The sequence below is a fragment of the Myotis lucifugus genome, unplaced genomic scaffold, assembly GCF_000147115.1.
Source record: "Myotis lucifugus unplaced genomic scaffold, Myoluc2.0 scaffold_287, whole genome shotgun sequence".
Lineage (NCBI taxonomy): Eukaryota > Metazoa > Chordata > Mammalia > Chiroptera > Vespertilionidae > Myotis > Myotis lucifugus.
The window spans coordinates 668,716-682,779 of record NW_005871335.1 but is presented as its reverse complement, the minus strand read 5'-3'; the positions used below and the strand labels follow the sequence as shown (position 1 = coordinate 682,779).

Below are 14,064 nucleotides of genomic sequence, written 5' to 3'. Positions count from 1 at the left end.
GTGAATCGGACATTTAAACTTTCAAATAAAAAGACTAAGAGAGAAAAATCTAAATAAGTAATACAACACTTTCTACCTCTTGGCAAACTACCTTCTTGCCCCTGTTTCTCACAAATGCAACAATTTATAAGGAATATTCATGGTTTAGTCTGAAGAGGGAAGAACTTGGAAGGGAAGACTTAACTGTCATTGGAAGCTGTGTAACTGACAAATTTATTTGGTAAATGGAATTCTCTCAGAAAATAATGCAAATGAGGAGTTGCCAGATTTTACTTAATTTTCCTTTTCCTCAAGTTGGGAATAAAATGGGGGAGGGGAGTACACAAGTACATGGGGGCACATATTATTTACAAGGCTACAGCCAGTAAATTATGCTGCTAGTAGCTGCTCAAGAAGTGTGTCCTTCAGAGGGAAGGCAAGGGAGGGTGAGTGGGAAGAGATCAATGAACTTGTATGCATATATGCATAACCTGTGGACACAGACAAAGGGGTGGTGAGGGCCTGGGGGAGGTTAATGGGGGGAAAAGGAGGACCATAGGCCTATGTGATACTTTCAATAATAAAGATTAAAAAAAAAAGAGAAGTGTGATCTTATGAGAAAACATTTCTCAGAAGAGCAAAGGGGGAAAGTCCACGCTAAAGGAGAAAATAAACATGTGAATTAGAGTAGAAACAACACTAGTGAAGTGTGTGCAGAGGAAAACAACAATCTAGTCTTTGATTTCCTATTATACACACAAATCATACTTGTCTTTTTTCCTAATGAGTATTATATTTTTATATATAATGAGTACTTTCAAGGTAGGAAGATAGAAAGCACAGGATTTCACTTACATCTATACAGGAATATTTACTTTGTAAGACACAAAACCCAGGATCACAGTACACAGTGGTCATTTATTTAAATACTTGAAAAGGTCAATGATGGAAAAAATAGGTTTATCATGAGAGTTTATATTCATTAGACTTATTTTACCATTTAAAAAAGTGCTGCTTCTAGGTTATCCCAGACAGACATAGAACACTTCATGATACATGCAGCTGCTGAATCACTAGGACAGACACAGCCCTTGTAGAATGATTTACACTTTGGGAGGAAATTCAATTGTTGCAGTGGTGACTGTTTATTTGAACTAAAAACATTGATAATATACAAATCTTTTTTCTCATTTGATTGAAAGGGCTATAAAATTCAACATCCTGACAAAGGAAGCAACATAATCGCGCAGGTAACACCTCTAATTGCCTTTAGCTCCTCCTTCCTTAAAGCTCCTCACACTCAGTTATACAATTGTCTAGCTAGCCTGGTGGCTTCCAGGCTGGCCTACCCAAGTGACTGAAAGAAGGTTGTGCTGGTAAGCTGACAATGACTTGTTTGTTTTTACAAACGGAGAGAAAGTGGTAAATTGTGCCTCCGGTACTTGAAGGACCCAAAGATCATTCGGAGTAAATGTAAATAAATAAGTGATCCATGAGTAAATACAATCTCTGAACTGACTTAAGCCTAGGAGAGTGAGCCAACTGAGCACTAACAATACCATGTAGAAACATCTAGAAATATCATTTCTAGAACTCAGTTTGGGAGACCATATCTTGCCTGAATATGTACATTATTTACAAAACATTCCCTTTTGGCCTCTGGAATTTAGCCACTTTAGTCTGGCTGTTAAGCTGTTTCTTTCCATATGCTAGCCAATACTGCAGTTACAACTATCGTTAAAATACTCTTATGCACGAATTACAAATAATTAATAAAGTAACTCTGCATGTATAAATATGTCAATATTTCTAGCAGAATTTAAAGCATTCAGAATGTACATAAAAGTATTTGTTTTTGGTAGGGGCCAGTATTTTTTTGTTTTAAATCATCGCTGTTTCAATAATGCTTTGTACATGGCAAAGCCCAAAACGGCAAAAACAGTAGCACCAAAACTTGCTCGAAGCCAAAACGTGGAACTCTTGAGGTCAGCTTGTGTCACGTGCCTGTAGTCAGAAAATATAATTAATGTTGAAAACATGATTAGTATGAAAACACCAGTATTAACAGTCTACTTTTAGGGAAGTATTAGCACACTTGTCAGGCTAATTGCATACGGTAATGCTTAACCAAAAACATTTATCAGTATAGTCACATGTACATTGCTTAGTTGATCGTTATCTTGCAATGTGGACATCAATAAAAATAACTGTCTTTACAATGAACTATGATTTGAGAGTAAACAACATTTAAATTTTTATACATTTTCTTCACATGGGAAATGGAGAACTTAGACAAATCATGTACCACTTTTTAATACCACCATGGTCCTTCAAAATGAAAGGAACTTAATGTGCAATTTTGAGTCCCCAGGAATTGAAAGCTATCTTGTAAGCAGTTAAGCGACAAGTGACAATACTTTTCTAAGAGCAATGCTTAAAGTCAACTTTGGAAATACTGAGCCCCATAAAAATTTACCCAAAAAATAGCAAAGGGGGTGGGGAAGATTTACCAGTTTGCATTAATTTGGTTAATGTTGATTAAAGAAAGGAAAACAAACAAACAAACTCTGGTATTAGTCAGACAGGCAGTGACAATGATATCAACTAAAGGACATAGTGTAACATGATGGAATGAAAAGTAAATGATGTAAAAAAAAAAAAAGCCATATTATGCATGACAAGAACAGGGACAGCCTGTACCACAAACTGAGTTTGTGAGCATGCTCAGTTAATAACACTGCTAAGCACCCTCAAGAGTCTCAAGTATGACAGCTTACCATGAAGAGGATAAAGCTTTAAAGCAAAGGTTGGAACATTTTATTCAAGCGTCACTGAAGTTTTAGGTAAGTGAACACAATTGAGGTGATGTAGAATTCAGAGCTTAGAGAGACTGTCTAGTTCAGGTTATTTTACAACTAAGTTAAACAAACAGGTTTGAAGCAAAAATCATACATCATCAAAAGACCAAGACACTGTTACATGCAAAAGAGTTAAGAGCCAAGAATAGAAATTGTATAAAACTACTGTGCCTCAGTAAAAGTCAGAGTGATCAGATTAGTTATCACAAAATGCAATCTGTACATTCCTGGAAACAAGACTATACTACAATCCAGAGCGCTCCATGCTTGGCACCCTGCAAAACAACACTCAGCACTCCGGTTTCTTATCCTCCCCAGTTTCTATTAAAAAAAAAAATCACTCCTTACATAATTATTATTTTGCAAAGCAAAGTGATAACACAGATTCATTCCACCTTTCGAATTAGTCCTTTCAACAGGCAATGTTTTATTTATTGATTTGTTTGTTTAAAGTTAGGGAGGAGACTACTTAGGTTTGAGTTTTTCCAGCTGGAAAAACTCCAACAAGGCCAACAACCCACTGCTTGTGGGAAATGTTACCTGGCTTCAAGAAAAAGTGGACCATGAGATGACTCCATGAAGATGGAATCTTCAACAGAGCTGACGGCGTGCACCTGGTGAGTAATACTGCCTTCGTCGTCTGCTAACAGCATGGCACCCCACTCAGCTACCCGGGCTCTTAACCTTTTATACACATGCACACAGTTTGCGGTTCACAGCAGAGCTCACAAAAGAAGGAGACTGAAAATAATGTCTCTCAATTAAACAGCCCACACAGAAATTGAGTTGCCACCTTATATGATACATCTTATGCTTTCTATATTTAAAATAAATGTATTCTATAGCAAATTGCAAAACTTAAAAAAAATCTATCTATATGTACTCTTTAAAATACTCGCATAATAGGCAAGGAAACCTAAGGCTGTAATATATATTCTCTACATATCCCTCAGAGGCTGATCTTGGTATATCCAAAACACTAAGGGAAGCCCTTGAAACCAATACCCTAAGCCAGCAGTCACCAACTGGTGGTCCGTGAGGTCTGAAAGGTTGGCAACCGCTGCCCTAAGCAGTACCTGACAACATGTGGTGGCCATAAGTATTCATTCAAAATGAGGCTAACAACTATTAATCAGAAGGTTTAGAGACGTTTCTAATTTCAGACTAACAAAACCTACAAAATACATCTGTGAAAAATTGAGTCCAACATTCCAAATTCATAGACTGTTATGATCCTATGATGAAGGTTTCAAAGTTTACAATTCCAAGTCAATAGAGATGTATAGAATTTAAAGTGAGAACAATAGGTTAAATGTGCATTAGAGCTTTTACTTCAAGCTTTGGTGTCTGTGTGATTTTTGTGCATTTTCACTGATGGAGGATTTTTCTAAAATTTTTTACATTTATTTTTTAACTTAGGGAGAGAAAGGGGTTAGGATTAAAGCTAGCTGCAATCACATTAAAATCAGTCAAAATAATTTCTCATAAATATTCAAGTATAGAAGCTTATGAACATAGCTTCTTTTGTTGTATTTTAAGAAAGTAATACCATTCAAAAAATAATGTATTCTGACTGACTTTATTGCTTAGTTTTCTTTTGCATTTTCAGATAGTAATTATTTTCCCCAAGCTGTAGTATAACCTTCAATAGGCAAAACAGCTCATATTTATATACAAACAACATAGATACATGCTCAAGATATAGCTAGTTAAAAACTGAAGGCAACTATTAACTAAAAATATATTTTAATAATTCCATTAATGTTACAGTAGTTGTTTCAGGCACTTTTAGACATGGAAAATCACACTTCTAGACACAGAAAGCTACTTGGAGAACTATTTCATGCCTTTGCCATGTGCATTTAAAATCAGCACCAACAAGGCTCTATTTACAGAACAGAAAGCATTTCTAATGGATGGCACATTTGTTGTTGCTTAGGTAACTGAAACATCTGAATAAAGAATAGTGCCATCTTGTGCTGGCTGGCGTGCTCACTGGTTAGTGTCATCCTGTGAACCGAAGGGTAGCAGGTTCAATCCCTGATCGAGGTGTGTACGTGAGGCAACCAATGGATGATTTTTTCTCACATTGATGATTCTTTCTCTCTCTCTCTTATCAATGAAAAATATATCCTTGGGTGAGGATTAACATTTGAAAAAAACAAACAAAAAAAGAAGAGTGCCTATCTTAATTGTATTTCATAAGTATTAAGAACTGAGTCATGCTTCTCATTTTAGGTCTCAAGTAGAAGCAGAATAACAGTTTCATAAAGCTGCCTTCCAATTCATTTCTAAATTCAAGCAAATATAATTCTTCCATAATTCAAAAGTATAATTCTTTCAAAATGACTCACATAAAATATCATCTTAGAATTATAATATATAATATCTTATTGCATACTTTTTCTTTCTTCTTAAAGTATTTTAGTATTAAAAAGGTAATATATGCTCATTGTAAGATATGTGTAATAATAGGGGGGAAAATCAATGACAGTCCTATCACTTAGGGCAGTGGTCGGCAAACTCATTAGTCAACAGAGCCAAATATCAACAGTACAACGATTGAAATTTCTTTTGAGAGCCAAATTTTTTAAGCTTAACCTATATAGGTAGGTACATTGTTATTAACTTAATTAGGGTACTCCTAAGGCTTAGGAAGAGCCACACTCAAGGGGCCAAAGAGCCGCATGTAGCTCGCAAGCCGCAGTTTGCCGACCATGGAGTCCTAAGGCAACTAATTAAAATTTTGGGCATTTCTTTTTAGACTTTTTCCTATGTATTTCTTTTTTAAAAAATATATTTTTATTGATTTCAGAGAGGAAGGGAGAGGGAGAGAGAGAAACATCAATGATGAGAGAGAATCATTGATCGGCTGCCTCCAGCACATCCCACACTGGGGATCGAGCCTGCAACCTGGGCATATGCCCTGTCCAGGAATTGGACCGTGACCTCCTGATTCATAGATGGAGACTCAACCACTGGGCCATGCCAGCCAGGCTCTATGTATTTCTTACACAGCTGCAAACACAATGTGTATAGTTTATATAATGTTATATCCTTTTAAAAAAACTATTATGTAAGGACTTTTCCATATATTATAGAAACATAATTTTAAATAGCTACATTATATTCCATTATCCTAATGGTGGCTATTCTCGATTTACTGGTGACTATAAGTAAAGTGATGAATAACTTTCTACATAAGATTTCTCTCTATATTTAGGATAGTTTCCCAAGATGAATATTACAGGGTTAAAAAATGTGTGTGTGCAAGTGTGTGTATAAAGGTTCTTTTTTTTTTTTTTAAAAAAAATCTATTGCTATGCCAGAATCATTACATTTTCCTACTCTATTTGGAATAAGATCATTTAGTTCAGCAGTATCTCTTTTAGAACATAAGAAATGATGACTAACTGCTGAAATATAACTTTAATCAATCATTTGAAGCTTATCAGAGCTTTCAAGTTCGTAGGTGGATGCTGGCTTTGTATCTGAGAAATGCTGAAGGCACATATGTCCATCAGATGACAAACACTTCTTGACACAGATGTGGGAGCCGATCACTATATTTGGGCTTGGGTATTATTAAGGCTGCTACTTAATAAGGCAGAGAGAAGGAAATGTTTCAAAATTCAGGCAATAAAGAGTTAAATTAAGAATTTTCTTTGTGGCCCTAGCCAGGATTTTCTTTGTGGCACTGAGCCTAGGTTTAGCTCAGTGGACCAAGGGTCCTGGGTTCAATTCCAATCAAGGGCATGCACCTTGGTTGAAGGCTCCTCCCTGGCCCGGGCCCTGGTTGGGGCATGTGCAGGAGGCAACCAATTGATGGGTTTCTCTCACATTGATGTTTCTTTCTGTTTTTCCCTCTCTCTTCCACTCTCTCTAAAAGGTCAATGGAAAAAATATCCTCGGGTGAAAAAAAAAAAAAAGAATTCTCTTTGTGAAGAGTCACACCAGGCATATAACAGAGTGACCAAAATTCCCAAGTACCTCTGCACAGAATGCCTTAAAGCAGGCATACAAGATGCTTTTGATTAACTCTGCAATTTGTGGTGAATATAAGAAAAAGACTCAAAATCTTTATTGGTTAAATGTATTGAACAAATAATAAAAAAGGAAATGTTATCAATTGCAATATTTAGAAATAAAATAATCAAATCCCAAAGGGTTCAATGGCATTAAACCCATTTTAGCTACTCTCATAGGGTATGTTTAATGGTTTTTATGTGTCACAGGACTTTATATATCTGGGATATGGAAACTATATTAAAGAGATCTAAAAATCTGCAAAAATTAGAATGTGAGGAAGGGGGAGAATTCAGTGAGATCAGATATCGATTAACCATGTCTTGGGTTGCAAACTATTATGCAGAGGACAGAACAGTATAGTAGAACATACTGAAAAGCGACAAAGCTAAGACACTGTAGGAAGAGTAGTTCTATCCAGACTTTTTATCAGGCCTCCCCTAAAGCTTGTCAGAAACAAATTTGAATTTCCTATTTTTAATTTTTGTCACTCATCATTTTATCCTTTCCAAACACAACTCAGAGGTGTACAAATGCACTAATGTGAATGATCTTCTAATTTTATAATTCTATCCATCTATGTATCTCAGGTATGGAGTTTTAAGTTAATACTTTGAAACAGCCTATATAATGGTCATGCATGTAACCTAAAGTTACTAGGGCTCATACGTATCATAAATAGCTTTTTGCTATTTCAATTACCTAACCCAAGTTAAAAACTGTATTGAGGTCACCAAAACTATAATTAAGTTTTCTGTTTTTAATAAGTCACATAAAAAAAATTCCAAATCTCCCTGCTTTTATTCCTCTCAATGATTCTTCCTGGTGAGTATTTTTTAAATATTTGTTTCTAATAAAAATGCTTGTATTGTTAATAATAATTTTAATAATGACAATTTTCCTGATTGAATTAGTAGGCATGAATATTCTAATAAGATATTTCTCAAAATAGGTTAAAAGATCAAAATATAGTATGTATCCAACAAAGATGAATTACAGCACAAAAGTCATAAGAAAACTGTTAACTGAGCATGCCTAAATAGTAACACACTTTGGAAAAGGACATAGGTGTGCATTAATGTCAAAAAATGCTTTACCAAGCATTAGAATAAAAATTTAGATGATCATAGGTACATGGGAATATGCCATGGGAAACATAATATATATGATAACTACTGATACTTAAAGATTAGTACAGGCAAACTCCACTTTGTGTGCTCTTTAATATACTAACCAAATGGCAAAAATATTTTAAATTATATGCAGCAGCAGCTTACTTAATGAGAATCTACAACACGATCTCCTGTATAATTTTAACTATGATAAGTATCCAAATCCAAAGAAAAGCCTTGTAAGGACTTTCATATAAAGGAACATGGAAGTTTCATATAAAACTAAATGCAGGACAGACTTCCTTTCATACAATATGTTACTATAACATAATATCCTAAGAATTCTTACAGTCCCAACAGAATCTCTACAACATTAAGATTTCTAGGAACCTATTCTCTTCATAAAGCAATCCTATGAAAAGGTAGTTAATTTTGGTATGACAAAAGTAAAATTATTTCTTAAAAAGGGGGGATTCTTACATTAAATAACATAATTTTAAATTATGTAAAAGAGGAAATTGAAGTTAGGTGATTATTAAAGCAATATGGGCAAATGAAGTAAGTCATTAACGAATGGCTTAAGTGTCATATACACCCAATTTTAAAAATACATTAAAAAATAGGGCAAAAAATACAATGGATATGACTGTCCGTCATATCTTTGAGTCTCTGGAAATAGTGTGAACTATCCACGTGGTTGCTAAAGTAAAATGCTGCTACTGAGCTTAAGAAGTAACATGAAACTAGCCGGTTTGACTCAGTGAATAGTGTTGGCCTGTGGAATGAAGGGTCCCTGGTTCTATTCCAGTCAAGGGTACATGCCTGGGTTGTGGGCTCGATCCCCAGTAGGGGGCGTGCAGGAGGCAGCCGATAGATGATCCTCTCTCATCATTGATGTTTCTATCTCTCCCTCTCCCTTCCTCTCTGAAATCAATGAAAATATGAACAAATAATTTAGATGGCTAGTGCAAATAATAAAATGGAATAAAAGAAATCCTAAATCCAAAGTAAATATCAAAGAAAATCTCACCAAAACAATAAATTGTAAAATAAACCACTTTGGTTGAATTATAGGGTAGGATGAGTGGGAACAGACAGAAAACTAGCTGGGAAAGAGATTGAGAGGAGTTAAAAAATGACTAAATGGCACCGACAAACAAATGAAAATGAACACTAAAGAAAGGGACACATTAAAGTTCAGAGCACTCCATAGTATAGTAACATCTTCATACTAAGTAGGAGTGTCTGAAGTCAGAATAATAAATAATAAAGTAAAATCCTGGGTAGTTCAAACCAACAATCAAGCTCACCTCTACATAATCACTTAATACTTTCACATTAAAAAGTATTTAAAAATAAAAATGTAATCAAAAGATATTTTCCCCCAGTAACATGATTTACACTGATATGAAAGCATTACCAAAGATTAAAATAATCTGACCACATTAATCATGCTCCAAATGTATTTAAATCAAAATAATTCTAGTTATTCATAAATTATTCTAAAGAAAAACATACACTTATCCAGACCTAAAGGGTGAGCCTGTAATTACCAAAGTTACATGTCAAACACATAGTTTAACACTTGTCTCACATGTTGAAATCACTATACATTCAATTAAATTGGGAAAAAATTTTCATTACTATTTTCTACTTAAAATCTGTACTGCCAGTTAATAAGGTCCAAAAAAGACAAACTTTACTGGTCAAAAACACATAGCTAGGGAAAAGATGGACAATTTCAGAAATGAATCTATTAAACTTGCGTAAGTATAAAAGAATTAATAGGCTTAAATCCTCTCATGGTGAGGTTCTAGCACTTCCTTTTTTGGCATTGGACTATGGTCACTGAAAATATAACCAAAGTATAAGAAAAAATATTTTGAACAACATAATATTTAGAAAGGTACTTAAGGGTAGGTCCATTATCTTCTTCTTCTTCTTCATATTTTGCCCCAGCTCAGAGCAGATCCTATCCAAAGCAGGTACTTAAATTAAGTATTTAAATAAATAAAAGGGAGGGGTTTGAGATAAAGGGAGTATGTGGTCTCAAACATGCGTTATCTCTGGAAGTTATTTCTAGTTCAGGGATCGAAATTTTTATATGCACAATAAAACTGTGCTAATTTGAGATCAACCTACATGTACCAATATTTGTCTATCAATTTTTTTGCAGAAATTTGATGAAACTTTTTGCTTAAATCAAAAATTTAAAACTGCTCTTTTAAAGTTCCAAATAAAAAACTAGGCATGGCAGATTTATAAAACCAAAGACTTAAGAGTTAGTATTGAGTGAGAATCCCTACTAAATTACAGTGAAAAGTTCTTAAATGACTTGTATTCAATTAATCATTATGTAACATTAAGATATACCTATCCTGGCAAGCCAATGGTGACCAACCACCAAAGATGCCAAAACCTGAGAAATACTAGGATAAGGTGATTCCATTCTCACCCCATCGCCCTGCAACTTTTTCAAATTTTACACGAGAAAGGAGTAAAATGGGGAAGGGGAAGGAGGGTTAAGAGACATTTTCATTTCTTAGGTGTACTTTGTCGTGTGTATACCTACATTTTTACAACTAAGTCATATCTTAAAATTGAGGTTGCAAACTGGTGGCCTGTAAACAGGTTGTTTTTTTTTTTCTGACTTGTACTTTTAAAATTTGCTATTTAAATAACAGAAAACTTCACATAAAAACCCTGATTTCTAGTCTCATAGAATCAGAACACCTGGCAACACCAATAACAAAAGTCCAGAACTGAGTTGTGGAGGCCTCTTTTAGACAGGGCCTGTCATAGTCCCCACCTCTCTTATTTTTTAAACTTGGTCACCTTCATTCATTTACATTTTCTATCTAGATCCTGTAGGCACTTCATTTGGGCCTCTACTCCCACCAACTTTATTTACATCCTTTTGTAAACCGGAAGAAACTTTAATATACAACTTTTAAATTTCTATGAAATAAATTATTGAAATACTATCAGGGATCAGGAAGGAGTTCTTTAAAGGTTTCCCTCCTCTTCTTTTCCATTCCTTCCATTCTTGATTATCAGATATCAGTGATGTATTGCAACATCACCATTAAATTATTTCTTATAAATAAATATGAAAAAATGTACTGATTTCTGCTCGAAGATCACTGTATAGAATAATATACTATCAGCGAGCTTATCCAATAATGCACACCCAACCTATTTCATTTGGAAGCTGATCTAAGAATAAAATTGTCATTAAGGAGCAGACAATAAATTAATCTGCAATTCTGGACAATAAGGATTTCTAGAATAAATAAAATAGATGGTTTGTGATCAGCAATTACTAGGTGCCAAGGTAGGTTCACCAAGAATAAAACACCAAATAGATGTCACTTCCTATTTAGATGAAATTACCATGCTGGTAGATGAGAGGAATGTGGTAGAGAGTATATGTTTATTTTTAAAAAGCCCTCCATGAAATCTCTCATAAGATAATAAGATAAACTATAGACTGGATAATAAAATATTTTTAACTGACAAAATAATCTTTCTCCAAGAATTCTGAACCTATGTTGCTGAGAAGAGTCCTCTAGTGGAGTGCTATAGGGCTTGCATGCTTTTTTTTTTTTTTTTAGCACTCTCTCCAATCTCTGGGTATTGAACATTATTTTTTATCAACAACTAGAAAGATAAAGAAGACATATTTGCAAATAACACAATGTTGAGAGAGATATATAGTGGGACAAATGACAAAATAATGTTTGAAATGACTGAGCTAGAACAAATGGATAAAAAAGAATATGACATTTAATAGAGATACATATGTACCTGCAATTAGATTCAAAGAGTCAACTAAAAATGGCAAATACACAATTAGAGAGGAGTGGACACTGCCTTAATAGCACTTCATATGAAAAAAAAAATCTGATTTCAATTAACCCCAAGATTAAAATGCATCAACAGTGGGATGGGGCTGCTAAAACGTTAACTCATGCAGTAGACAGGTGCTGTCTTAACCATGGAACACGTCTGACCACTGTTCTGGACTAGTCAGGTCACACCTGGAGCACTGGTCCCCATTCTCAGCGGCACCTTTTAAGAGGTACTCTAAAAACCTAAGGGGCTTTGAGATGAGGACAACCAGGAATGATGAAGTCACTAAACCATCTAATTTAAGAAAAGGCTGAAAGAAATGGGGATGTTCTACCTGGAGAAGAGAAAATTAGGGGAGACATGATGGTCATCTTCAAATGTCTGAAGGATTGCTATGTTGAAGAGGGAGTAGAATAGTCGTATGTTGTTCTAAAGGGCAGAACTAAAACTAAAGGAAAGAAAGTTATAGGGAAATCATTTTAGTTAAAAACAAAATAAAATAAAAAACAAAAAGCCCTCTCCAACAAGGAAAGCCACCAGCAGACAAACAGCACGCTCTCAGGAAGACTTGCAAAAAAGCATTCTAATGGGAGGTTAGGTCGGAAGAACGTTAGAATCCCTTCCACCTCTACCATGTCCAAATCAGAGCTCCTGAACGTTGAGGTTTAAACTAGCCTGCAGCTCCTCAGACAGGCGCAATGAGAGAATCTGCACTGCTACTTTAGGAGGTGCCATTCACGGGACAAAGGCAGAACTTGACCACCAAATGGGTGTGGGGATCCCTTCAAAGCAGGCACCTGAGATGGCTGCACTCTTACTCAGAGCTGCCGGTGCTCAAAGCCTCCCCAAAGCTCATTTAGAAAGATTTCAAAGTCCGTTTCTGGCTCACATAAGCTACAGTCTCCCTGTTTCATAGCCACACCAACTATATTGCTGGTAGACACAAACTATCCTGCTCATCTGGTATAGTCAGAGCCTAGCCCTCAGCAAAAGTCCAATGGTAAACAAATTAACTGACCCATTTCTCATCCAAGCCTACTGAGCTTGATCATCTGTCTTAATCAAGGCCAGTTCCCAATGACCTTTGAATGAGTTCAAAATCCTAATTCATCCTTAGACACATAAAAATTTAACATTAGATATAAATTAGTATTACATAGGCTCTTAAATGCTCACAAAATGTAAAATAAATCTGAACAAAGGTAGCATGACCAGAATAAGAATATAACCCCCCAAATTCATTGCTTTGAGGGAAGGTATATATCCTATTTTTCTTTCGTTTTTCAAAACATATTACTTTCTAGGCATATGTCATGTTTTGGACTCATTTACAAAGACCTCAAAAACTAGTACTATAGATCTCTTTTTCTTTTCCATATTCCTTTGAATCCTTAAAGTTGGTTACTATCCTCATTTCCAGAAACGATGCTCTTTCAAATAAACATTCCAGGCACTTAAAATAGATAATTTGTTCAAACCCAAGACATTGTTCACATTGGTATGGGTTTAACAAGTTGTATTATTTGAATGTACGCTAAATACATTATGACACTTGGGATCAATGTGTCTTTTCCTTACTATGAATGTCCCAATTTATTTCTACAACTCTCAGCCAAAAGCTTTTAATCTCCTTACACATATTATCCTCTAATATGAAAGATGCTTTAGCTTCCTTAATGAAAAAACAAACAAAAACAAACCCCAAATTTTATAGTCCCCTAAATATAGCTATGAATTTAGAGACATTACTAAGAATGATTCCAAATCTAAATACTGTCACCACAGTGAGAATTTTAATGGAAGTTAGCTGGGCATCAGTCAGCTCATTGTCTTTGTAAGTAAGTATAAGTGTAATAAATAATTATCCACTTTTTCCTTTTGTATTTTAACAGAATGCCTGGTACCCAGTAAATAAAGTTAAGAACCTGTTAAGAATTGCAGTGAAGATTTTGTTCTTTATAGATTGCAGCAACTCTGAGTTGAGGAAGTTCTGACAGATGCAAAATGTACACCTGTTGCAGGTGCACATACAGCGTAACCGGGCATGGCTGCGAAAACACACAGAAGGACAGGAGTTGAGTTCTTACTTACAAATATGGCACAAGTCAGGGTGTGCCAAGTTAAAAAAAAATTAGGCATAAGCAACACTAAGGAAAAGGATAGTGTGGGGCATGCTAAAGTTGTGCAGAATTCCACATATATAAAAAACACAGTAAACAGCTTTGGCTCCCTCCTCC

At 35.1% G+C, this 14,064-nt stretch overlaps 1 protein-coding gene across 9 annotated transcripts in view; it reads right to left on the bottom strand.

The window, feature by feature from the left end:
• Positions 1 to 877: 877 nt before the first annotated feature.
• RHOT1 (ras homolog family member T1) overlaps positions 878 to 14,064 on the bottom strand; it is a 56,767-nt gene continuing 43,580 nt past the window's right edge. For 5 of the 9 annotated variants that reach the window (XM_023763507.1, XM_006099863.3, XM_006099864.3 and 2 more), the window contains 2 exons: positions 13,753 to 13,875; positions 878 to 1,983 (listed from right to left, as the gene is read on the bottom strand). In XM_023763507.1, coding sequence (XP_023619275.1) covers positions 1,866 to 1,983; positions 13,753 to 13,875 — 241 coding nt within the window. In that variant the 3' untranslated portion in view covers positions 878 to 1,865. Of the gene's footprint in view, positions 1,984 to 12,161; positions 12,276 to 13,752; positions 13,876 to 14,064 lie in introns of all 9 variants that reach the window. The other 4 variants (XM_006099867.3, XM_006099868.3, XR_002831925.1 and 1 more) reach the window with 3 other exon arrangements.